Source organism: Olea europaea, unplaced genomic scaffold (genome assembly GCF_002742605.1).
Source record: "Olea europaea var. sylvestris unplaced genomic scaffold, O_europaea_v1 scaffold1019, whole genome shotgun sequence".
Classification (NCBI taxonomy): Eukaryota; Viridiplantae; Streptophyta; class Magnoliopsida; order Lamiales; family Oleaceae; genus Olea; species Olea europaea.
This window is the reverse complement of record NW_019227515.1, coordinates 423,788-450,311: the sequence shown is the minus strand read 5'-3', so window position 1 is coordinate 450,311 and position 26,524 is coordinate 423,788. Positions and strand designations below refer to the sequence as shown.

Genomic DNA, 26,524 nt, shown 5'->3' with positions numbered 1-26,524 from the left:
TGCATCCTCTTGGACAACGGTTCTTTACTGCTATGTATAAATGGACTATTCTATGTGTAGTGCTTGTTTTGTATGAGACAAATGTATGCATTTTGATTAGTGTCGTATTCTATGGTTACGATTCTACCATATATGTCTTTTTCATTCCGTCGAAAATCGATTATATTCAATTGAATATAAAATATTCAAGCAACAACAAAAAGAAGAAAGACCTCCCCCCTTAATCCTGCTTTATTTGTATATATTTCTCGTTGCTTATGTCGAATTCCATGGTCGATAACAACAAAACCTTAGTTTATTGATTATATAAATCTCAAATTCTTGTGCAAATTAAAATTAAGATTTTAATTAAAGTGTAAGTCAATAATTAATTTTAACTGTACATTTTATGAGACCCACAAATTTTTTATCACACATTTCATCAATATTTATTAAAATATGATTTAACTACCAATCAAGGAGCTAAATCCTCATTTGCCTATCAGTTTTCATTTATTGGATTTTGAGAGTGGATTAATCCTGTCTCTATATCTATATTGTCTGATCATAAGGCCCAGCCCAACAACCCACGATACAAAGGCCAACAGGATTTTGGTGCTGGACTAATCTTCATTAAGAAAATAAATGGGTTGCGGCCCAGCTCCAAGTCAATACAAAAAAATGGGAAAATCTCACATCCAAGAGTTTAACACCCATTTCAAAACTAAGAAATAAATTTCAAAATTTCAAAAATCAGATATTATTAAATTTATTTATAAAATAACTAATTAAAATTATATTTTTAAATTAAATATTCAGTCACAATTCAATACAATTTGATCACAAAATTATTGAATTAATTGTTTACAAATTATTTCTTGATCACAAATTTTATTAGTCACAAATTTTTTTCGATCACAAATTAAAAATTTTATAGATAAAAATTCATTCATCAGTCCTGAAATTTTAAATTTTATAGGTTTCAATTCATTTATCGATTACATATCACAAATTTTATAAGTCACAATTTATATAACAATGACAAATTATCAAATTCATTGGTCACAAATTATTTCTCGAACACAACTTAACAAATTATAAGTCACAGTCACATTTTTTAAATCATACATTATTTAATCATACAATCTACACATTTATTAGTCACAAATATTTTTCTTGCCAACTGCCGCCACAATCACGATCACAACAACCAACACAACCTACACCACAACCGTTTGATAGTACCACCTCACCATCATCAATAGCACCAGATCAACCAAACCAGCGCCAAGATCCACCACCAACGCCAACAAAAAAAATCCCCAAAAAATTACATTGGTTGCGCAAACATACCCCAAAAAAGCACCCCAACAGATCTACCTACACCACAATATCTGAATAGTGCCTCGTACGCAAAGTGAAAGCTCACTAGAAAACCAGCAGTGGCGCTTATCATCGAAAACCACAACTACAAACATCACACGATTTTTTTGACGACAAAACTGAAAAAAGGTATAGATGAACGGTTGGAGAGAAGATGGAATTATAATTATAAATATTTAAAATTTTAATTATATCTGATTTTTGAAAAAAAAAAATCGTAACTCTTAATTATGAATTGAGATCTTGAAAACACTTAGTTCCTATAATTTTCACGCATAAAAATTAGTAAATAAGTCCATATTTATTTATTCAAAAAATTTCAAAAGGAAATGTCTTTACTCTCTAAGCAAAATTTTACACATCCGTTTTTTTAATAAGGTCCAGTCCTCTTGGAAATTTAGAGCTAATACCTTTAAAACCTCTTATAGCTAGATAAATCACTTTCATAAAATTACTCAAACATGTTTAAAATCAACTTTTAATTTCAAAAGCAATTTTTTGACTTTTCAAAAAAGTCATGTTAAACAGACCCTAACTACTTACATATAAGGAGGGAAAAGTGGACGCTGAAACAGTGGAGGGCCAATGTTTATGTCGATTCTAGTTACACGTATTTTTTATACATCATTTGAGTTTTTTTTTCATGAGTTTAGACACAAATTACTTTAGGAAAATTCCACTTATACATAATTATTGCACATAATGGTGTGCATAATGTGATGTGGCAATCATCCGGTTGTTGAAGTGCAAGTGTGAAATTTGAATTCTGGATCCAGTATCATGTGTGATTATAGACACCATTATGTAGACTATTAAGTACATGTAGCACTTCCCATTACTTTAATCGTCCTAAGGCAACTGGAAAGCTTTACCATAATACTTACCAATAGTTTCATGTTAGTGTATTAGGCACATTATTAACTTTAGCAGAGAATGGAAGAGCTATTCAATTCTAGAATGCAAGCAAATACTACAAATGGCTACACAGAAAAACCAGAAAGATACACTTCATTACAATTAAGTCGATGAGTAAATGTTTTATAGTACTCCAAAGTGAAGTCTTACAGCTGCATTTTATGATTAGTAATTAATGCGCAATAGATATAACAGAAAGATTCACCCAAATATTGTCATCAGCACTCAGCCAAATGGTGAAAGCATGAGGATTCTTGAATCGTAAATTTATAGCATCCAACCTGGGAGCAAGCCATTCACATTCTGAACATCTGTATTGATAGCAGTCATTTGGCTTGAACTTCCAGGATTACTGTATCTGTATCAGTATAAGAATCAGAAAAATAAGTCATTTACTTTTTGCTTAAACTTGGATTATGAGCGAGGTCGAGGCTTGTGAGTTCATTCCAAACAAAGGGAAATTAAACCCTTTCAAACAGCGAGATATCTGGGAACGTCCGCTTCTATGGTATAAACTTCAATGGATACGACAAGCACAATTAAAAAGTATGGTGGTAAATGGGGTTGTTTAGGTCGAGATAATTAAGCCCATGTTTGCCCCTCATTCTTAAACTCATTTTTAAAAAAAAAAAATTTCAATCACACATTTTCTCAGTAAAGTAATTTAGCGTGAACCCATAAATTCTCCCTCCTCCTTAACTAAACATCCTCCAAAAATATCACACGAAAATCTATTCTAAATAATCTACTTCAAACAGGCCCTTAAGATTTTTATATACCAGCTAACTCCAAGTGATTTGAAAGCCATTTTTATCTGGGAAAAGAAATTTCATAAACATTACCCAATTTGCAAAGTAGAATTGCATTCCAAAGGTTGGAAAAAGGCCTGAGATTGAGGATGCTGCTGCCCATATGCACAGCTTTGCTCACCAACACCCCAGGATTGCTGCGCATGATTTGCAACATAAATTTCTTCCAGCTGAAAAGCATAAAAAATATAACAGTACCAGATCAATGAAGACTAAATTTGCCCCTGTTTGTCTACTATTATTTCAAAACTCCTTTTTCTCAAACTCATTTCAATTATGTATTCTCGCAATAAAATATTTTGTACGTAAATCCAAAATCCCAAAACTCATTTCGGTGAATAGTAAGGCTTCCTCTCTCAAACAGAAGGTAACTAATGCATATTATAGTGCAGAAGTTTTTAAGAGATCTTTAAGATTGTAGGACGAAATTCCATCCATCTCTTCTTCTCCATTGAGTTATATTTACTCGAAAACTGTAGCCCAGACATCCTAAAAATGGTCATATTATCATGTATGCAAGGTAAAGAATTCTTCAAAAACTGGCACTTTGGTCAATGATCAGTTTGATTGACATGGAAGCAAATCAGTGAAGAATGAATAGAATCGAGTACCACATTAAGTTCTTGTTGGGAATTAGTGAATTACATCACCAAAAGCAATAGCAAACTGGCTCAACACAATGACGGTAATTAAACTTCACGATAGTTGTACGGAAGTAAACATGTATATTTTCTCACTCGTTGTGTGAGTGTGAATATAGGCAAATGACTAAACGACATTATAATACATTGTTTCCCTTAACCCTTCAATCATTTTTAATGTCAGACGAGAAGAGAATTCAAATCCAACAAGTTCACTAATTTACCTTCCTCTCCAGAGCCGTATTAGTCTCGACCATCATCTTTTCCTGTAATACCGATTGAGCTTGTTAGACATAGTATACTTTGAACTAAAAGGAATATTAGTCGAAACTAGGTATAGATACCTTGGCTTGAAGATCAGAAAGTTGATCGAGCATAACCTGTGTCTGTAAATAAATATAAAATTAGTGGAAAAGTTTACCAGAATTATCTTTTCTTCAAATCCATGCAGAAATGGTTGCTTTGATACCAATAAGGGAAATTTTACACGCGAAAACATTATTTGTGAAAAATTGAGAAAAGAAATCTTACAGGAACATTATATATATATATATATATATATATAGAGAGAGAGAGAGAGAGAGAGAGAGAGAGAGAGAGAATTCCAATTTACTTTTTTCAAATCACTACTAAAAATCAGCATTTTACCTACAAATAATTACCAACGAATATTCCATGCCTAATGTTATTGTTTAATATACGTACCATTTACAACAACATTTTCATAGGTGATATAATTCAACTGTTTTTTTTCTAAAAACTGTATCAACCTTTTACCTACGGATTTTCCTTGAGTAAAGAGTGGTTTATATTACTAACGAAATTGCTGTTATTAAGATGAAAAGTTGGTTGATAATGATTAAGATTTTTACCAACGGAAATTTTGTTGGTAAAATATTTACTCTTTATCAACGAAAAAATTCGTTGGTAAAATGTTTATTCTTTACCTAGGGCGAGATGCATTGGTAATTATCAACCACCCCCAAATTAACAACAGATTTGTGGTTGCTAATATTCTGTTGGCAAAGAGTAATAGCAACAGAGAACTTTATTTTATGTTTGCTATCCAATAAAAGACGTGATTTGAAGCTATAAAGAAGGAAAACTTCAACTATTTTTCTTCATTAGTACAATTGAGTACTATATGATTCATCTTAACAAAAAATAAATAAACACAACGCCACACCAATCATATTGTAAAGGTATAGGGTCTGAAAATTTTAAGTATTTACAAGAGTAATAAGTTGGCAAAACACATACTGGAATATATGGAAATTTGCTTACCCTTGTGGATCTAATATGCTTGAGGGATGTCTCTAGTTGATACTCCAGATGCTCAAGATCATTGATATTTAGAGGTCCTAACTCATCCCCAAGAACATGTCTGTAACATATTAAAGTTCAGGATAAAAATAGTACTTGTTCCACACATATATATTCTCACCTCAAGCAAACTTGAAGTTTGCAAAATTTATATCAGTGTTACTTTGTAAGCGAGGATATACTAATTTTTGAACCACATCATTTAAAAAATAATGTAATTCAATATACTATCAACGTGTTTTCTGTGTCCAAAAATTGCATTGAACCACTCAATCTGAAAAGATTATACTTTAAAATTGACGTGGTTCAACAGCTGTAAAGTTAATTTACCTTTGATATCGTTGTAGGGACTCATATTTAGATTTCAGTTTCAAATATTCCCGATAGTTGCTTTCCTACAAAAAGAGTTACAAAACTAAGCTAGATAACAATCATGTCATTCTGCTTAGGCACCATAAATAACAGATAATTTTGTGATACTCGTCCTTGTTTGATTTTTATTTTTTTGAAAAGTGATTTTTTCAAAAGTGATTTTTTTTTTTTTTTTTTTGGAGAATATGTGATTGAAAAGTAGAGAAAAATTAAAGAGTCAAAATTATTTTTATTAGAAGAATATGTTGTTGTAAATGAGCTTAAGGACAAGCGATTTTGAAAAAATAAAAATCAAACAAGTTTACAAATATGTTTGAATAATGTTATCTTATTATATAAAAAAGGAAATTTATTATTTTCAATCTGAAAAAAGTTATGTAATTTAAAACTTACACGAAAATTTTAAGCTTAGAAGAACATGCACTTTAAAGCAAACGAAGCAACAAAAGATAAATAATAATGCTATCTAGCATGGTGCTAGAGTGTCGGTTTACATGGTTAAACTTTATATGTTCAATTAAATGAATCATGTGACATAGTATTTAAATAAATTTAGCATGTAATGCCATGTATAGACTGGTGTCTAACACTAGTAAGGAAGAATTATCACTCAAAGATAAATAGTCTCCTATATTCTATTTGTTTCAGAGACACAAGATAAATCTAGACAAAATTTCTCATGCAAATCATCCAGAGGCTTTCAAAAGCATACAAGAAGGTGGCAATAGTTCAGATTTCTAAGATTTATACTACTAAAATCATCAGACTTTTCTTTTCAGCTGCAACAATGATTTCATATATATATATATATATATATATATATATATATATATATGAAATCATTGTTGCAGCTGAAAAGAAAAGTCTGATGATTTTAGTAGTATAAATCTTAGAAATCTGAACTATTGCCACCTTCTTGTATGCTTTTGAAAGCCTCTGGATGATTTGCATGAGAAATTTTGTCTACATTTATCTTGTGTCTCTGAAACAAATAATATATAGGAGACTATTTATCTTTGAGTGATAATTCTTCCTTACTAGTGTTAGACACCAGTCTATACATGGCATTACATGCTAAATTCATTTTCTGATACCTTTCAAGTGTTTTGAGCATGCTGAAACAATCAGACAGAAAAAGAATACATTACATAGTAGAATTGGCATGACTATATATGACGCTGGTAAAATCGAAATGTGAAAACTGTAAACTACATAGATATAACATCATGAGTCGACATGAAGGTTAAATTCTTCTTTCTTATGCACACAAGGGTGTCAAATAATAGCTAGGATACAATGGATTAATATTGAGATAGATAGAGAACAAATTAGAAGTGATAATGCAACAAATTTTAAATGTCAATTTCCATTGCGAAGAAAATGGAATATTTCCATATCTTGAAAATGGTAATTTTCTTAAACAAAGAAATTATTCATGATTAGTTAAATTATTTCTACCCTTCTTGACTTCAAAACCACGCCGTTACTGAAAGATGTAGCAGTAATATTCAAGGTATTGATGAGAGAAATATATATAACTACATTAACGAAAAAGATAAGGATTCACTTAAGTTAAACGATTGATAGACAAGTAAATTCATTTACTAGGTGTGATGTGGAGTGTTATTAGAAACACCACTCCAAGATCTTTGGCTTCTCCCCAGGCCATAAGTTTGTAATATGTCATATCATATCCAACAACCACAAGTTTCTTCTTCGTTCATATGAAATTGATGATAAGTCAAACTTTTCTCTTCATATCCCAAATTCCAATTTTACAAGAACTAGATTGAAATTATTTCAATATATTTAAAGAATTATACATAATAGAGGTTTAAGATCGTCAAGCAAAACAAAAAGAAATGGATTCTTAACATATACAAAATTAGTAGGAATTATCTTAATCGTTCTACGATAACTAGCATATCAAATCGATTAAGAGATTGAAAAATAAATACAATTTTAACACACACCTACCATTAAAATTAATGTGTACATATGATTAAATGTTACCTAATACTCATCATTTAATTTGAAAATATAAGCTAAAATTCTGTAAAATATAAGATTTACCTTGTCAAAGATTAGGAACAAAACATGCATTTCTTTATTAATAAACTTCAAGCATATTTCAAGAATCAAACAAATGTCAAATCTGTTTAGTTTTTAGACTTCAATCAACAATTGAAGTACTCAGAAGTTATGTCATGTCAAGATATACAACAAATTTATGATGCCCTGCAATATCTGATCAATCTCCGATGTCAGTTTTTGTTAGACTGAAACCTGCGACCTTTTTTTTGTTTTAAAAATAAAAGGTTGAACCCCAACTTTAAGGGTCCACCGTCCCGTCTTTAAAGTTTTGTGAGGGAGGTAAATCGCGTGATGTGCCCCATCAGGCCAGTTAAATCCCCTATAGCTTTTTTTTTTGTTTAATTAGCTTTATAGAAGCCCTAGAAAGCAAACGTCGTGCTTTTTGTAAATTTTAAAAAAAAAAAAGTAAAAAAGGAAGATGGATCAGGCTTGAAACTAGGTAAAAGCAAGGCTCTGCGAAAAATATGACGTGTATTTCTCAGAACATACAGATCATAGATGGACAAAAATTGCCACTCACCTATCAGTAATATGAGCAATTTCAGACCAGGGAAACAAAACAAAGAAAGAAAAAACTTATCTTACTACTAGACCCAAAATTAGAAGATAAGAATCCATCTTTTTACTTTTGCAATATTTAGTAATTAAGAATTATCTCAAAATATAAATATATAGACCATGAAAAATTTAATATTTACTGATCAAACTGACCAGGAAAACAAGAACAAAAAATGGAAATCTTGGACAATTTCATAGAAGGAAAACAACAAACATATAAAGAAATTACAAATAAAATACATATCATAGAATAGGGTCAATATATTATACTGTAGTCTCATATAACTATTATTAGGTTTAAGATAAAAAAATAAAATAAAATACTTGGAGGTGCTGCAGAACTCGTAGAGCTTCCCGCGGTTAGAAAAGATGACAAGCGCAACCTCGGCATCACACAGAACAGAGAGTTCGTAGGCTTTCTTGAGCAACCCATTTCTTCGTTTCGCAAATGTCACCTGCCGATTAATCTTGTTCTCAATCCTCTTCAATTCCACTCTCCCCCTGCCCATGATCTCTCTCCCACTTATATTTTTAACACTATGTATCTATATATGTATCTAAACATACGAGTCTTTACTCCCCCTTTCTTCCGTCGGACCTCTTTCTCTTGCTCTTTAAACAATTTTTTGCTAACCTAAAAAGTTGAAATCTTGAAAGCCCTGTAAAGTGTTAAGAGAAAAACCAGAAAACATTAGTTTATATACTGAAGAACTGAATGTATATATGTGCAAATTGTGGACTTCTTTGTTGTTCCATATTTTGGGTTCTCTCTAAGAACCTCAGGATTTGGCATGTGCAATTTCAGATCAGATATCAAAAACTTAGGGTTGGAGTTTCAAATTTGTCTAGTGTTTTAAGCATTGTAATAAACGCGTGTTTTTCTGTTCAAGATGTCGCACGTGAATTACACGCTCTGAAAATCTCTATGGCGGTAAAAGAAACGTACTTATTAGAAGAAGCGTGGTGGTCGATTATGTCTTAATGCAATGTCCATCAGAAAATATCCCATAGCCGTCATCAATCTTAAAAATGGATACACGTGTCGGTTGATCTGTGGGTTACGCATCTTTACTCTTTTACCATTATGTAAATTAATTTGTTTGACAAAGTTCAAGTAAAGTATTATTGTCCAATTAATTTGGAAATAGTGGTCTCGAGAAAATTGTACATAATCAAATTTATTTATTTATTCAAATATTGCTCTAGCCCCATTTTTTGGGGAAGAATAAATTTTTGATTAGTGTATTGATAAAAAATGTATGGTTAAAAAATGAGGAAAAGTTTTGGATTTGTGTGTAATATTATTTTACTAAAAAATATGTTATTGAAATGATGTCAAAACATAGTTGAAAAATGAATTTTTCCAAAAAAATGGGGTTCAAACAAGAGCATTATCTTATATGTTTTATTTGAACATAATGAAAATGACCTCTCACTTGCTCGTATCATTCTTTTCATCACACTTGATAGTAGGATCGCACAAATCAACAAATCAAGAAAATAAAATGGTGGTCTAAAATACAAGCCTGATGTAGGGATGTCAAATAATTGAGTCGAGTCGACTCGCGAGTCGAAACTCAAGGCTCAAATAAAATGAAACGGGCTTTTTTCGAGCCTGAGCCGAGCAAAAGCTCAACGAAAAAAAAGGCCTAACTCGAGCTTTTGGCTTGAACCTTAGCGAGCCGAGCCCGAGCCGAGCCGACTCGATTTTTTCCCTCTTTTTTTTTTTTTAAATAATTAATAGGGCAGCTGCTAGCTGCCTTATTTTATTGTTGCCTTATTTTAAGGCAACCGCTAGCTGCCTTTTTTTTTTTTTTTTACTTTTCTTTTTTAAATAAGTCCCGAACTGGCGAGCTACACAGGTTGGCTCGGGCTAAGCCAGGAACCTCAAAATGGGGCTATACCTAAGCCTTCAACAGAGCCGGCTCAGGCTTTTTTCGGACCAAGCCAGCACAATTGGCATCTCTAGCCTGATGTTTAAGAACCGCTATGATCTTGCCACAGACAAACTTACCAATCAATCAAATTATGGATGGCGCGCAATCTTATGTTGAAAAATTGTAGCTTAACATGAACATGGTGGCATGTTTGAGTCCATCATCCTATATAAAAGGACGAATGATGAATGATAAGAGGGATTTGAATTGAAATTCACTACCGTTATCAAATTTCAGCATCATAACACGTTAATTGTCTTTTTCTTATTCAACACCCCCCCCCCCCCCCACCCCAAATCCCCCCCCCCCTCCACCTTTTTGACGCCAACTACCAATGTGCCCCACTTGCTACACTTTCTGGTCATCCTTCCCATCCCACTCAGGAGCATCCAAAATTTTGAGTAAAAGATTAGGAACCTTTAAGATGCTTTCGAATAATAGAGAGGGTGGGAGAGGACAAACAACACGAGAATAAGTTGCAATAAAGAAAAATGGGTGACAACTAAGGCAAAAATTAAAGTCAATCGCGCTATTTTTAAAAATATCAACTAAAATGAGATTATTGTATGCAGAAAAAAATTAGTGAGTCTAATTCACAAATGGAAACGTTTATGAATTATTTTAGTTGTACAATCGGGATTGACAACTCCAGTTGACATCGTACTCATAGGAGGGGAGTCCACGATTTTTTATTTAGCGTGAGCCCCCTTCCATGTGTATGATTGTCAACCAGAGTTGTTAACCCCAATTGTACATGTAGCATTGTTGAACTTTTATTCCACGAGCATATGTAACAATTCTATAAATTGTCAACGATATTATAATATTTTGTTCAACCTTGCTCAGCTGTTAGGAAGAGTTTGACACGTTTCTTGATAGCCCCCTCACAATGGGGAGAGGGGGACAGAATTTTTTGTTTTTTTTAATTCATATGGTCACTGCTTGGATTCTAGCATATATGAAAAGATGTCAAGCAGCATGTCAAATTATTTTGACAAACTAGTTTAATTCTATTTTTTTTATTTTTTTTTTAGTTTTTGAGTGGAGAAAAATGGCATAGATGTTGACATGTTTTGCATAGTGAAATCGTGATGGGCACTGTTTGATCGAATGACATTCAAAAGCAACTAAGCCCAACCTCCCAATTGTTTTGTCGGCGGTCACATTTAAAAGTGCTTTCTCCACTCATATCAAGGTACGAACATAACTATTTCGCCCAAGTTGCTTCGACACGATGCAGAGTCAATTTCAACTACGACTACGAGTGTACTATGAAAATAATTACGTACTCCAGTAATTTAAATATTTAAATGAGATAATACGAAATGTAATTTTAAATTTTAGATTCATTCATTTTGTGTTCAATCAAACTCGTTTACATCAAAACAAGTTGGGTCTAAGATAAAAGTTTAGTTACAATTAATGTTACAAGTCACGATTAGTATCGATAGTCAACAAATTAAATGACATAATTCATTTTGCAAATCCATACTAGAATGATGCTACTTATACATAACTATATAATGGTTTACATACAAGTAAAGTGTAAAAAGAGAATGATGAAGTTCTTTTATTATTATTATTTTTTTAGTTGAAGTAATTTTAATTTAATCATATGAATGTGAACAATTATATACATATAGCACAACGGACTATGCTAATAGTGTGTTAGGCATGCCCCTTGATGATATCAATGTACGGCTATAGAGGCTTGTTAGCAGTTCTGAGAGAATTACTTAAGATTCTACTACCGATCTTCTGATTTCACTTTCACTTTCACCCATTTTTCTCTAAAAATTACATTATGCACAATATTCTTGAAATTAAAGTCTATTTAAATAAAATATAAAAATCAATAATATCGGTGGTTAGTGTCATTAGTTTTTGAAATTTAATATTTTTTGAAATTTAATATTTTTTGAAATTTAAGTTGGTTGCGAGAATCTCTCTCATTAGTTTCTCGAGTTATTTTTCACTTGAAACCTAATAACATTAGATGGTATTGGCCATCCACGTCTCAACTTTAATGCAAGTTTGGTATGTCGTATTGAACTGTATGTTTAATTCTCTATCTTCTTTTATCGTTTCAAGTGCAGTCCAATTTATTATGTTAAATATACAAATAGTGTACAAAATTGAAGCCTTAAGATAGCTTTCAAATAATATATAATTATCAAATGAAACAAAATGTATCTTCTCAAATTATTATCTAAGTTCAGAATTTGCGTTCAATGATTTGTCTTACATTCTTCACACATTGTTAAATATTAGGTATTCAATAATAAACAAGTTTTGAAAACTAAGCCCCTGTTTGAGATCTATTTTTTTGGGAGAAATGTGTTTTAGAATAATGATTTTTTGAAGAATGTATGGTTAAAAAATAAAAATAAAAATTAAATTTATGTGTAAAATTATTTTATGAGAAAAAGTGTGGTTGAAAATGAATTTTGACAAAAATAAAAATTGAAGAGAGGCGAAGTACAAAAAATGAATTTAGTTCAATGTGAAATGAATCTCCATCATTCTAATAGCATAATGGAAATAAATTTTCCAGCTTTATCTGTTAAGTGGTCAGTGTTGACCAAAATTGCTTGCTAATGCCTAATGGTACATTTCAAAGTTTATTAACAAAATGATAAAAAATTCCAACCTTCCTACTACGGCCTATTAGCTCAGTTGGTTAGAGCGTCGTGCTAATAACGCGAAGGTCGCAGGTTCGAGACCTGCATGGGCCATTTTTTCTAAAATTTCTTCTTTTCAGTCTGAAGATTATTTAATGCAGCAAAAGAACTTCAACTTAATTGCGCATGTGTCCTCTTTTTTACACCTTTGTCAATTATTTCCCTAAAATTTCAAATATTGTTAATATTCATCCTTCTTTTTTTTTTTTTTTTTTTCGGGCTCTCAATAATTATTTATAGTAACATTGCACGAGTTCTTAGAGCCTCTCAATTCTCAAACTCATATAAGTTCTAAGAGCATTTTCAAGATATTCTCTAAATAAAAATATTTTTTATTTTAAAAAGTTAATGGTAAAAATTAAGTTTCAAGAAACTCTTTATTTTAACTTTTTAAAATAGAGAGTTTATTGTTAAAATCCATTGATTGCATTTAATAAGTCACGAATTACAACACTCTATTTTTTAAACTATTTAAATTGACTCTGATATATATATAAAATTATATTAAATAGAGAAATAAACTACATGCACATGTGCTTGATAATATTAAACATTCCTCAGTAAATATATCCTCCACTATTACTATTCATGTTAATGGCATCAGGCTCACAAGAATTAGCAGTAGCCATTTTACTGCAATTATTCAACTGTCAGTTCCACAACCCTCCCCATAAATAACTATCATTTGGGATAGTATGTTGACAGAACACGAAATCCTCGTACATGGTAGGTAACATTTCATTCTCCAACTCCATTACGTGTTTCTCATTTGCCTCGAAAAGTAAACTTCCGTTGCTTATGGCTTCCACCTTCTCCTCATAAGTTTCTTCTTTTTGTGTTTCTTGTGCTTGTAAAATAATTTTTCTCCTTTCTTGCTTTTCAGATGTCTTTCTTCTCCTCTTGAAATGAGTTCTCCAGTAATTTTTTATCTCGTTATCCGTTCTTCCAGGCAAGTATCTTGCTATAGTCGACCATCTGTCGATGACAGAACAATAATGTTTTGTTCTCAATAAATTTGAAGTCGATCCATATCAGAAGATAAAGAAATAGTATGCTTACTTGTTTCCCCAAAGGGCATGAAGTTCAATAATAATTCCTTCCTCTTGAGGTGTTATGTGGCCTCTTTTTAGTCCAGGCCTCAAGTAGTTCACCCATCTTAGCCTACAACTCTTTGCATTCCTATTCAACCCTGAATATATACAAAAAAATAATATATATAAGTTAAAGGAAGCGAAATAGGTAATCAAGCAACAATCAAGAGTCGAAAAAGAACTCGAAAAATGAGTCTTTTTACACATACCTGCAAACCTAGCTACAGAACTCCATCTCCCTTCACCATTTTGACTCACATATTCTGCAAGCAGCTTATCTTCTTCAGGAGTCCAAGGTCCTTTTCTCCACTCTTTTTCTGAAGCACCCCAACTCTCCATTTCAACCTTTTTTTTTTTTTTTTGCTTTAAATTTTTATGACAAAACCCATAAGCAAACTTTCTTATATATTGTATATATCTTCTTATTTTGTCAATTTCAATGTCCTTTTTAAGCCATTAATTAAGTTGATATAATTGACTTAACCAAACTTAATTATGCCTACAATCTTAGACTAATATACCAAATGTAATCATATTATTCATTTGGAAAAGTCAAGTCCAATAGAAAGTAAACAAGTGTTGCTACAAAACCCTTTTTACCATAATATGAAGCACAAGGATAAATATTTCCACATTAATATCATGCAATGTTAGATTAATTAAAGCAAAAACTTGTGATTGATGTTTTAGATCCTTTATATAATTTAAAGCATTAAGAACCTTCATGATGCTAAATTGGGTAATGGGAATAATAAAATATGTAAAAGAAGAATGGATCGATGAGGAGTGGAGTCAACTCGTGGACGCGTGGACAAACATATAAAGAAATTACAAATAAAATACATATCATAGAATAGGGTCAATATATTATACTGTAGTCTCATATAACTATTATTAGGTTTAAGATAAAAAAATAAAATAAAATACTTGGAGGTGCTGCAGAACTCGTAGAGCTTCCCGCGGTTAGAAAAGATGACAAGCGCAACCTCGGCATCACACAGAACAGAGAGTTCGTAGGCTTTCTTGAGCAACCCATTTCTTCGTTTCGCAAATGTCACCTGCCGATTAATCTTGTTCTCAATCCTCTTCAATTCCACTCTCCCCCTGCCCATGATCTCTCTTCCACTTATATTTTTAACACTATGTATCTATATATGTATCTAAACATACGAGTCTTTACTCCCCCTTTCTTCCGTCGGACCTCTTTCTCTTGCTCTTTAAACAATTTTTTGCTAACCTAAAAAGTTGAAATCTTGAAAGCCCTGTAAAGTGTTAAGAGAAAAACCAGAAAACATTAGTTTATATACTGAAGAACTGAATGTATATATGTGCAAATTGTGGACTTCTTTGTTGTTCCAGATTTTGGGTTCTCTCTAAGAACCTCAGGATTTGGCATGTGCAATTTCAGATCAGATATCAAAAACTTAGGGTTGGAGTTTCAAATTTGTCTAGTGTTTTAAGCATTGTAATAAACGCGTGTTTTTCTGTTCAAGATGTCGCACGTGAATTACACGCTCTGAAAATCTCTATGGCGGTAAAAGAAACGCACTTATTAGAAGAAGCGTGGTGGTCGATTATGTCTTAATGCAATGTCCATCAGAAAATATCACATAGCCGTCATCAATCTTAAAAATGGATACACGTGTCGGTTGATCTGTGGGTTACGCATCTTTACTCTTTTACCATTATGTAAATTAATTTGTTTGACAAAGTTCAAGTAAAGTATTATTGTCCAATTAATTTGGAAATAGTGGTCTCGAGAAAATTGTACATAATCAAATTTATTTATTTATTCAAATATTGCCCTAGCCCCATTTTTTGGGGAAGAATAAATTTTTGATTAGTGTATTGATAAAAAATGTATGGTTAAAAAATGAAGAAAAGTTTTGGATTTGTGTGTAATATTATTTTACTAAAAAATATGTGATTGAAATGATGTCAAAACATAGTTAAAAAATGAATTTTTCCAAAAAAATGGGGCTCAAACAAGAGCATTATCTTATATGTTTTATTTGAACATAATGAAAATGACCTCTCACTTGCTCGTATCATTCTTTTCATCACACTTGATAGTAGGATCGCACAAATCAACAAATCAAGAAAATAAAACGGTGGTCTAAAATACAAGCCTGATGTAGGGATGTCAAATAGTTGAGTCGAGTCGACTCGCGAGTCGAAACTCAAGGCTCAAATAAAATGAAACGGGCTTTTTTCGAGCCTGAGCCGAGCAAAAGNGAATGCAAGGAAATTACAACTAGGGTTCCAAAAGAAAGCATACTTTGTTGAGTGATATTGGGTCTTGCCAACCTCAAAAGCTAGCTCAAAATGTGATACTTTTCCTTACACTTAGAAATTGACCTTCAACTCCTTCCACAATTAATGTGGGATAATTTCGACAATCTCCTCCTCACACATCAAGCTTTGCAAGAGACTAGACCCATCTCTCCCTCACATATCTAGCCTACGCGAGACTAGACCCTCTTCCCCTCATGCAACGGGCCATGAGTGAGACCAAACCCTTCTCCCTCTCATACAAGCCCACATCTTCCATGATTGATGGACCCAAGACTTGTTGATAACCTGGGTTTTGATATTTAGTGTTGGGTGGTGTTGAGTCTTCTTAGTCCCAAAAGCTAGCTCAAAAGGTAAGACTTTCTCTTACACTTATAAACTGACCACCAACTCTTCCACAATCGATGTAAGACAACCTCAACATACTTACCTATCAAGCATTATCTTTTGTTTGAGAAATGTCTAAACCTTTCATAGATTGATGTTTTCGTTGACCGAGAGGATTCCTCCATATGTTGTCAGACTATTAGTTGTGTTTTAGGGTCTTAAGTACTGTAGCAGCTTCCTTGCATTCTATATATTCAATCGCCTTACTAATTCCGTGAAGTGCGCCCTCCATTTTCTTGCTTGTTACCCTTTCCAGGGGAAAATCTCTTGGTCCAGACTCTTTCACTTTAGGTCTTGCTTAGTTTACTTGTCCCATTGTATCGAAAGGTTTTGCAGCCTAATCTATCTTGGTCTCTTCAGGAGCTAAAGTTGGGGGTTGGTTAAGTTTGAACATCACTGACTTTAACTAAAGAATAAGTCTAAAAGCTAAATCCCCCCAAATCATAAGATAAAGCTGTTACAAGCAAGGTGGGCCCAAATTAAAATAACCATTAAGTAGAAATTATACTACATATTGGTTTTTTTAATTTGCAATTTTTGCACTCTATTGCCCAAATTAAAAAAAAAAAAAAAAATTAAATTTCAATTTCAAACCATACAAAAATTTTAGGTTATGGTTTATGGTAGTGATCTCAATCCGCGACGAAATGTGTGGAGGTAGATGGTGGTAGTCTAATCCAAATTTTTAGCGAGATGGTGGTGGACAACGATGGCAGTTGAAGGCTGAAACGTGGTGTCGGAGATGTCGGTGAAGGTGGGGGTGTTGCTGGTCAATGGTGTTTTCAGCTGCCAGCTAGACAATGTATTTTAGAAAAAGAAAGCCAACATCTTTAATATGAAATATACAATGCCAGGCATAATTTCCTTAATATAAAAAGCTAACGTCCAAAAATGAAATTGGCCAAGAAGCCCAACTTGAATGACATAGATAGAGAGCATATTATGAAACACTATAAAAACACGTGGAAATTACGCCTCCTAATTATCATTTAATTAATATTCCAATATTACTTTACAACTTTTTTCGCCACAAATACTATATTATTACAATAAAATCAAAAGGTAAAAGCATCCCAATTCACTAAATTTGTGCATAATCCCTAAATCTGTGCCTTTTCACTTTCCACCTTTCCATCCAATTCCAAATCTTCTCAAACGAGAAAACATCTCAAAAAATTCCAAAACCATACTAGAATTTGATTTTATTAAGATATCAACCACTTAATCCATAGCGTTATTCCACAAAATCATTTTTTTAATATGCTTTTTCCCACTGATTTGAGCTTTATCGCTTATATAAAATCCTAGGGTTAATAATCCAAATGGTTACTGAACTTTGTAAAAAGTTTTCAGCAAGTCATTAAACTTTAAAAATCACCCAAGTTATCACTAAACTTTGTAAAAGGTTTACACATGATCACTAAATTTTAAAAATCACTCCACCCATCACTGAACTTGTCAAAAGATTTGCACGGGATCATCGAACTTTGCAAAAATTTTTCCAGGGGTCACTGAGCTCAATGACTATTGGGAAAGTTTTTGCAAAGTTTAGTAATGAATGAGATAATTTTTAAAGTTCAGTAACTTCGTGAAAATCTTTTGCAAAGTTCAGTGACTCTGTGAAAACTTTTTACAAAGTTTAGTGATGATTTGGATGAATTTTAAAGTTCGGTGACCCGGCAAGTTGTCCAATTGGTACCAGGATTCAACTTAAATCTTTCTTATGTAGAGGTCAAGAGTTCGAATCCTGGGGAACGCGAAAGAAAGCCGTGAGGGATAAGTGTGTGCAACGCCCACCCAAAGCGGACAGTACGTAAAGTTAACGGCTTGGGCGAGAGGTCCGGGTCGTTACAATTTTGATTTCAAATTTTTGGATAATATACCATTATTGCCTCAAGTACATGAGTTACAAATAATTGTAAACAAATTGAAAGTGGGAGCAAATATTGCTAAATTTCCTGGTTATTGGAAATGATATAGGAAGAAGATTCTTCACAATTTCGAAGATTTTTTTTGGAAGATATACAAAACATTTTCGTATTGAGGAAGAATCAAGGGCAAGAGATAAGATTGAAAATTCTTATGAAGGCTCTTCAAAGGCTAATGCCGTGGACAACTTCAACAAATTTAAAAAGAAAGGAAAATTTCTTGGTCCTAGAAAGGATCAAGGAAAGTTCAAAAACAAGGCCAGAGGACCTTCCTATGTTTGTGAAAAATCGGGACACTATGCCAAGGATTGTAGACATAGGAAACAACAAAAGAAAGAAGGACAAGTGAATTCCGTTGATGAGATTATCGCCACGGTGAGCGAAATCAATGCAAAGTTCCAGGTTGGTGGTACGATATATGCGCTACAATTCATGTATGTTATGATAAGTCTTTCTTCAAAACCTATCATGACATTGAAGACAATCAAGTGATATAAATGGAAAATGAAGGAATATCAAAAGTGATTGGCAAAGAAAATGTGGAACTCATTTTCTCTTCGGGAAAGAAGATCGCTTTGACAAATATCTTACATGTACCGAAAATGAATAAAAACTTAGCAAGTGGTGTACTCTTGGAAAAACCTGGAATTAAATCTGGTTTTGAATCTGGAAAGCTTGTATTAACCCATAATGTGCATTTTGTTGGAAAGGGTTATTCCATCGAAAGAATGGTCAAACTATATACTATTGAGGATAACTCAAATAAAGTTAAATATTTTACGTATGTTACTGATTCATTTAATTTATGGCATGGTAGATTAGCACATATAGGAGTTAATACTATGAAAAGAATGATTAAATGTGGATTAATACAATGTGAAATTGACAACTTGGAAAAATGTGAAACATGTGTTAAATAAAAAATGATTAAGAAGACATTTCATAGCGTAGTAAGAATAACAAGATTACTTGAACTTGTTCATTCTGACATATGTGAATTGAATGGAATGGAATGTTAACTAGAGGCGGTAATAGATATTTTATTACTTTTATTGATGATTGTTTTAGATAAACCTATGTGTACTTATTAAAACATAAGGATGAAGCCTTGAGTGCCTTTAAGACTTATAAGATTGAAGTTGAAAATCAATTAGGAAGAAAATTAAAGACTTTAAGAAGTGATAGAGGTAGGGAATATTTTTCTAATGAATTTAACATATTTTGTGAACAAAATGGAATAATACATCAATCTTCTGCACCTAGAACACGGGAACAAAATGGATTAGCAGAAAGAAAGAATAGAACTCTTTTAAAAATGATAAATGTAATATTGTTAAATTCTGAATTACCCTTTAATTTAGGGGGTGAAGCCTTACTTAGTGCTTGCCATATAATAAATAGGATTCCTATGAAAAAGAATAAAATTTCAGGTGCCTTGTATATTGTAAGAATATGGATCCTAAGAGAACAAAGTTAGGTCCTAGAGGTATCAAGTGTGCTTTTCTGGGATATGCTCTCAATAGCAAAGCCTATAAATTATTAAATCTAGAAACAGATGTTATAATAGAATTAAGAGATGTGGAATTCTTCGAGAATGTTGGTAGCTAGAAAATCTAAAATTAATGATAATGATATTTTAATCTTTAGAAGCACACCAGAAGAGACATCCATAGAGGATGTTGAAATTGAACCTCGAAGAAGTAAAAGAACTAGAAAAGAAAAGAACTTGGGATCAGATGTAATAGATCCCCGACTTCTTTCTTTTTACTTAGTAGAAGGAGATATGAAGGATGTTGTAAGAACAATTCCCTTTGCTCTTCAAGTGGAAAGTGATCCTAAGACTTATAATGAAGCGGTGCAATCTAGAGATTGCATGTTCTGGAAAGAAGCCATAAACAACGAAATGGATTCTATTATTTCAAATAACACTTGGAAAATAGTTGACTTGCCAGTAGGATCTAAGGCTATTGGTTGTAAGTGGGTATTTAGGAAGAAATACAATTCCGATGGATCACTTAATACCTACAAAGCTAGATTAGTGGTTAAAGGATATCGTCAAAGAGAAGGAATTGATTACTTTGATACGTATGTACCCGTAGCCAGGATAACCTCAATCAGGATCTTATTTACGTTAGCATCCATTTATAATCTACATGTTCATCAAATGGATGTCAAGACGGCGTTCCTAAATGGAGATCTCTAAGAAGATGTCTATATGGAATAATCAGAAGGGTTCGTTCTACCGGAAAATGAACATAAAGTATGCAAATTAATTAAATCCTTATATGGACTAAAGCAAGCTCCCAAAAAGTGGGATGAGAAATTTGACTCTAAAATAATGTCAAATAAATTTACTCACAATTCAGTAGATAAATGCCTCTACACGAAAGTGAATGAAAATATATTCATGTTAGTATATCTATATGTTGATGATATGCTAATCATTAACAATAATATAGACAGGATCAAAGAAATAAAATTGTTTCTATCCTCTACTTTCAAAATGAAGGATTTTAGAGAAGTTGATACTATCCTTGGTATCAAAGTTAAAAGGGATGGTGGGGGATTTTACATTAAGCCAATCACACTATGTTGAGAGTGTGATAAACAAATTCAAACATTTGAATGGTAAGGAGGCTAACACTCCTATAGATCCAAATGTTAAATTGATAAAAAAAATGAAGGTAGAGCAATTGCACAAATGGAATACGCAAGTGCAATTGGAAGTCTTATGTACGCATCACAATGTACAAGACTTGATGTAGCATTTGTTGTAAGTAAACTAAGTGGTTTACTAGCAATCCAAGTTCAGAACATTGGAAAGCCATCGGTAGGATTCTTAGTTACCTAAAGAAAATCAAAAATCTTGGGCTACAATATACGAAATATCCTAAAATCTTGGAAGGATATACCGACGCAAGTTGGATATCGAGTGCGAGAGAAAATAAATCTACTTCATGTTGGATATTCACTCTTGGAGGTGGTGCAGTTTCTTGGAAGTATAAGAAACAAACTTGTATTACTCATTCAACAATGAAATCGGAGTTTGTAGCATTGGCCGAAACTGGGAAAGAAGCTGAGTATCTAAGAGATTTATTATATGAAATACCTTTAGATATAAAGGATATTTCTTCTATATCTATCTTTTGTGATAGTCAAGCCACCCTAGCTCGAGCATATAACGAAATATACAATGGAAAGTCTAGACACATGAGTTTAAGACACGAGTATGTAAGGAAATTAATCAAACATGGAGTAATTTCTCTTACATTTGTTAAGTTTAGTGAGAATTTAACTGATCCATTTACGAAACCTCTCACAAAAGAGTTAGTGAGATCAACATCAAGTAAAATGGGATTAAAACTCCTCAAATAGATCCACCAATAACAGCAATCTCACCAAAATATACTAAACTAGTATATAGAGGTTCAAGAGGTAACAACAAGTTATTAGATAAGTGGATGGATTCAACACTGTTAAATATATCTAATATTATCTTTTGAAAATAGTGTTAGTTGTTACTGTTAGAGGGATGAGTTAAAATAAACTCTTAATAAAGTTCAGTATGGAGTACACGTATCTATAAAAATAACAAACATACTGGAAGAACTTCACCTATTTGAACTTCGAGGTGGTGCCGCTTCATTAGAGAGTTGGAGTTTTCTCTCTTTAAAAGTTCAATGAAATAGGATTAGTGCAAGATCATATTAGCACTAAGCGAGTTAGAAGAACTAGTGAAAAGTATAACACTTGTGTGTGTGATTTCATCGGTATTGTCACGAAGAATAATTGGTTCAAGGCACATTAGCCACCTGTAATTCTGATAATACTTTATGAGATTTAAACTATGAATAGATTTAAAGCGAAAGATATCTAATTTTATGCATAAGTATTGATATTTGATTATGTGATTAAAATAGATTTTGAATAAGTGGGGGATTCTCTTAACGGTCAAAAAATCAATTCTCAAAATCACTACCGAACATACCCTTTATTTCATGCCTTTGAAGATGCTTTGCTGCTGGTTGTTCATCTTGTGTGCATCTCAATCTCTATATTGCCCCACCATTTTTGAAATATTAAGTAGTTTGAAATCTTCAACAAAATTCACTGTATATAATTAAGTTTCTTGCTAAAAGATAATGGTAGTATAATAATAAGTAAAGATTATATGCAATTACAAAAGTTTACACTTTGTGCAAAGAAGAATGTGAGTGTAGTAAAGAAAGAGAATGTCAATTAATAGAAAATGAAGAAATAGAAAAATTAAATTTTTTAGAAGAATTTTATGAAGATTATGAAGACATATGTTTAGACTTTATAGAAATTGAAAAATTTGGCACAATTCTGATAAAATCAATCTGGTAAAATAGTGTAACTCATTTAACTATAAGTTAGTACTTATAGTTAATTTCCATTACGTAATAAAAAATGTAAATTCTTTTTAAATAATAGGGCACATACGAATTTATCGGCAAAAATATGAACAGAAGGCACGAGTCTTACGAAAACAGGGACCAACCTGTTGGCAACCAAATAGCCCACATATAATGCGCAAATCCATTCTAAAATAGGCTCACAGAACACAAGGGCCAAATTGAAGTGATAATAAGGATCTTTACCGTATTTTTTTTCTGTTTTTAATTTTTGAATTAAACTAGTTAAATTTATTTTAGTTTCATTCCCATTTGTTTCTAACCTCTGAAGAAGCTAAAACCTTCATCTTTTTCTCTGATCATATCATAGTTAGCAGCTTCATAATTTCAAAAAAATCTCCAAATTTTCATTCGAGTTTCAAACAAAAACTTATTAAGTTATAGTCATTACAATTATAAGAATAAATTGACGTTATCCTCCTTGTGATGATCATACCGACGCTTCAAATTTGACATTTGCATCTCAGATCGACATTCATTGCTTAAATGATCCTTTCCATCCGCTTCCATGTGTTTCCTCTATTATGTAGACTCGTGTTTTGCGCATGACACAATTTAGAAAGGTTAAAAAAAGGTTTATTACCAGCACAAATTTCAATGGTCACACCACATTTTTTTTCCCCAAAATAAGATTCTATTTACTAATAACCAAAGTTAAATAATTTTCCATTTATTGTTTCCCTTGCCATCTCTTTATTGAATGAGACTCGCCATTTTATAAATGGAATCGATCTGAAATTATCATTTTGGAGTATATTTTAATATTTTGAATAGAAAAATTCCATATACAATAATGGAGACGGGAAGAAGTTTAAACTGGCCCGCTCCGAATTGAAAGTGTAATCGATGATGTTGTTATGAATTACTCCAACTTGTTATCCACTAAAATGAAATAGAATAATCGCTTTCATAATTAAAGGCTGTTTGTTTTCTATTTTCATTGTATTTTGAAATAGTTAATTGATGAAGAATATGTAGTTAAGAAATTAGGAAGAATTTTGGTTTTACGTGTAATATAATTTTATTAAATAATGTGTAATTAAAAAAAAAAGAGAAAAAGATGTACTTTGAGAAGAATGGATATCAAACAAGGGCTTATTATTTTTAAATTTAAAAGTAGCATGTCTATTGGGCAAAATCTTCATGAGAAGAGTTCACAAATCAAGTTTCTGCTATGCATAACGCAAAATTCAAGTTACAAGTTTTATTAATGCAAAAATTAGGTTTTAACTAATTAATTAAAAATATTTATCAAATAATGATGATAAAATCAAATTAATTGGTTACAGATTTTTTCAAGGTCACAAATCAAAATTTTGATACATCACAGATCATTTCGAGGTCATAGATCAAAAAATTATATGTTACGAATGGTCAAAAATTTAAAAAATTATAGGTCACAGATTACATATTTTTAAATTTGATGGTCAAAGATTACTTTTTTAGTTACAAAAAAATTGAATTTTAAAGTTGCGGATTAATACAGTCAGAGGGGACCAAATAGTTGATCACAGACGCCAAACAATCGATCTCGATCCACCATAATACTTGGTTATCTCGGCCATAACACCATCACAACCACCACTACCACCATGAAAACCACGACCTCCCGACAAAAACAAACCAACACACACCACGAAAATCGCCACTGCGATGACAGCAACCGAACAACCTATATAATTGGTCACAAACACTGTCGACACCATTGAAACCAAGCACCAATTTACCATCACTGCTAGCACTTGCACCACCAACAATTCAACCATGCCATCGACACTACCACTAGCCCTTCATCTCCAACACAGCATAACCACAATAATCACTGCCAACCCAAGCACTGTCGCTACCATCACCACCTCCGCCATCCTACCTAGATCCACCGCACCACTATCACCACACCGTCATCCCTACAACGTCACCAAAACCACCTAAAGGTGATAATATTATTTGTGATCCCGAGCTCGGTGCTCCTGCCAGAAGTGTATGGGATAGTTCTCAATAAATGGTCGTGTGGTTTTGGTGACGTGTTGAAGTGCAACAGCGCCACTTGCATACGGTGTTCCTGGGCAGAAGTCGCGCAACAGTGGCGTTCTTTGGCAAAAAATAACATCTCCGTCGCGGTCCTATAGTGATGTCGGTCTTCTTGCAGCAACGTCGGTCTTTAGAGCGTCGCTGCTACAGTGCAACGTCGTGAACGCTACCGACGAGGAATTTTTGGCGACAATTGTGATGGAGAGACGGGAGAATGGATCGATGAGGAGTGGAGTCAACTCGTGGACGCGTGGACACGAGTTGCAATATTAAAATGTGAATGGAAAATATTTTAATTTGAAAAACTCATTAATTTATAGCATAAAGATATATATAGGTAATGATGTGTACCATACCACCATTAATATATATATATATATATTCAAGATCTGGAAGAGTACCACAAGATCAAGTAAAGCTTGTACTAGATTCATTATCTGATTGTGCCAAGAGTAAATTATTTAAAGTTGACGTATTCTGTTGTCGACATCGTCACTCAAAGTGGTTAAGAGGTTTTTGCGTGTATCTTAAGTATTTTTAGACTTAATCTAGTGATACATATCGAAAAGATAAATTAAAGTCGACACTATTAATTAGAGATTACTTCTTAATCATTGAAAATCCTAAGAGCTTTGTTTGATCGATCATGAATGGTATACACATACACATACACATAAGGTAGATCTTGGCTATACTCAAAGGTTGATTATTGAATTGAGTAAATATATATTATTTTCATAAAAATTTTATTCCACAATTAGCTTGCTTTATTTATTTATTTATTTATTTATTATTATTATTATTATTATTATTTTTGAGAAATTAAGTTTTTATTCTAATTACAGGAGTGGACATTTCGTTGAATGCAAGGAAATTACAACTAGGGTTCCAAAAGAAAGCATACTTTGTTGAGTGATATTGGGTCTTCTCAACCTCAAAAGCTAGCTCAAAGTGTGATGCTTTTCCTTACACTTAGAAATTGACCTTCAACTCCTTCCACAGTTGATGTGGGATAATTTCGACAATCTCCTCCTCTCACATCAAGCTTTGCAAGAGACTAGACCCATCTCTCCCTCACATATCTAGCCTACGCGAGACTAGACCCACTTCCCCTCATGCAACGGGCCATGAGTGAGACCAAACCCTTCTCCCTCTCATACAAGCCCACATCTTCCATGACTGATGGACCCAAGACTTGTTGATAACCTGGGTTTTGATATTTAGTGTTGGGTGGTGTTGAGTCTTCTTAGTCCCAAAAGCTAGCTCAAAAGGTAAGACTTTCTCTTACACTTATAAACTGACCACCAACTCTTCCACAATCGATGTAGGACAACCTCAACATACTTACCTATCAAGCATTATCTTTTGTTTGAGAAATGTCTAAACCTTTCATAGATTGATGTTTTCGTTGACCGAGAGGATTCCTCCATATGTTGTCAGACTATTAGTTGTGTTTCGCTCTCCTGAGTTTTTGATCAAAGTTGCAAGCGATCGAGTTGATTAGTCTTTATTGAGTCTATGAGAGTGCACTGATTAATCTACTAAGTTCAACCAAAATTGGAGATTTTATGGTTGTATTGTCATAAACAATTTGCTAAAACTCGTTGAATTCAACCCATTACAAATTTGCCATTTCTTTTTCCTTGGTTGCATTGTGGCATATCATC

General features: G+C 32.7%; 2 protein-coding genes, 1 non-coding gene and 1 pseudogene across 3 annotated transcripts; 1 reads left to right on the top strand and 3 right to left on the bottom strand.

Annotated features, from left to right (window-relative positions):
• Positions 1-2,293: 2,293 nt before the first annotated feature.
• LOC111372646 lies at positions 2,294-8,938 on the bottom strand (annotated as a pseudogene).
• Positions 8,939-12,672: 3,734 nt separating this feature from the next.
• TRNAI-AAU lies at positions 12,673-12,746 on the top strand. The gene has a single exon. It is a non-coding gene; the product is annotated as a tRNA-Ile (tRNA).
• Positions 12,747-13,233: 487 nt separating this feature from the next.
• Positions 13,234-14,133, bottom strand: LOC111372620 (transcription factor MYB59-like). Its single transcript, XM_022995002.1, has 3 exons — positions 13,993-14,133; positions 13,752-13,881; positions 13,234-13,667 (listed from the first exon to the last, which is right to left on the bottom strand). Exons 1-3 carry the CDS (start codon positions 14,120-14,122, stop codon positions 13,343-13,345), a joined length of 585 nt encoding a protein of 194 aa, XP_022850770.1. The 5' UTR covers positions 14,123-14,133; the 3' UTR covers positions 13,234-13,342.
• Positions 14,134-14,262: 129 nt separating this feature from the next.
• Positions 14,263-14,895, bottom strand: LOC111372629 (MADS-box protein EJ2-like). Its single transcript, XM_022995010.1, has 3 exons — positions 14,627-14,895; positions 14,384-14,513; positions 14,263-14,295 (listed from the first exon to the last, which is right to left on the bottom strand). The coding sequence occupies exons 1-3, from the start codon at positions 14,893-14,895 to the stop codon at positions 14,263-14,265; spliced, it is 432 nt and encodes a 143-aa protein (XP_022850778.1).
• Between the last annotated feature and the right edge of the window lie 11,629 nt (positions 14,896-26,524).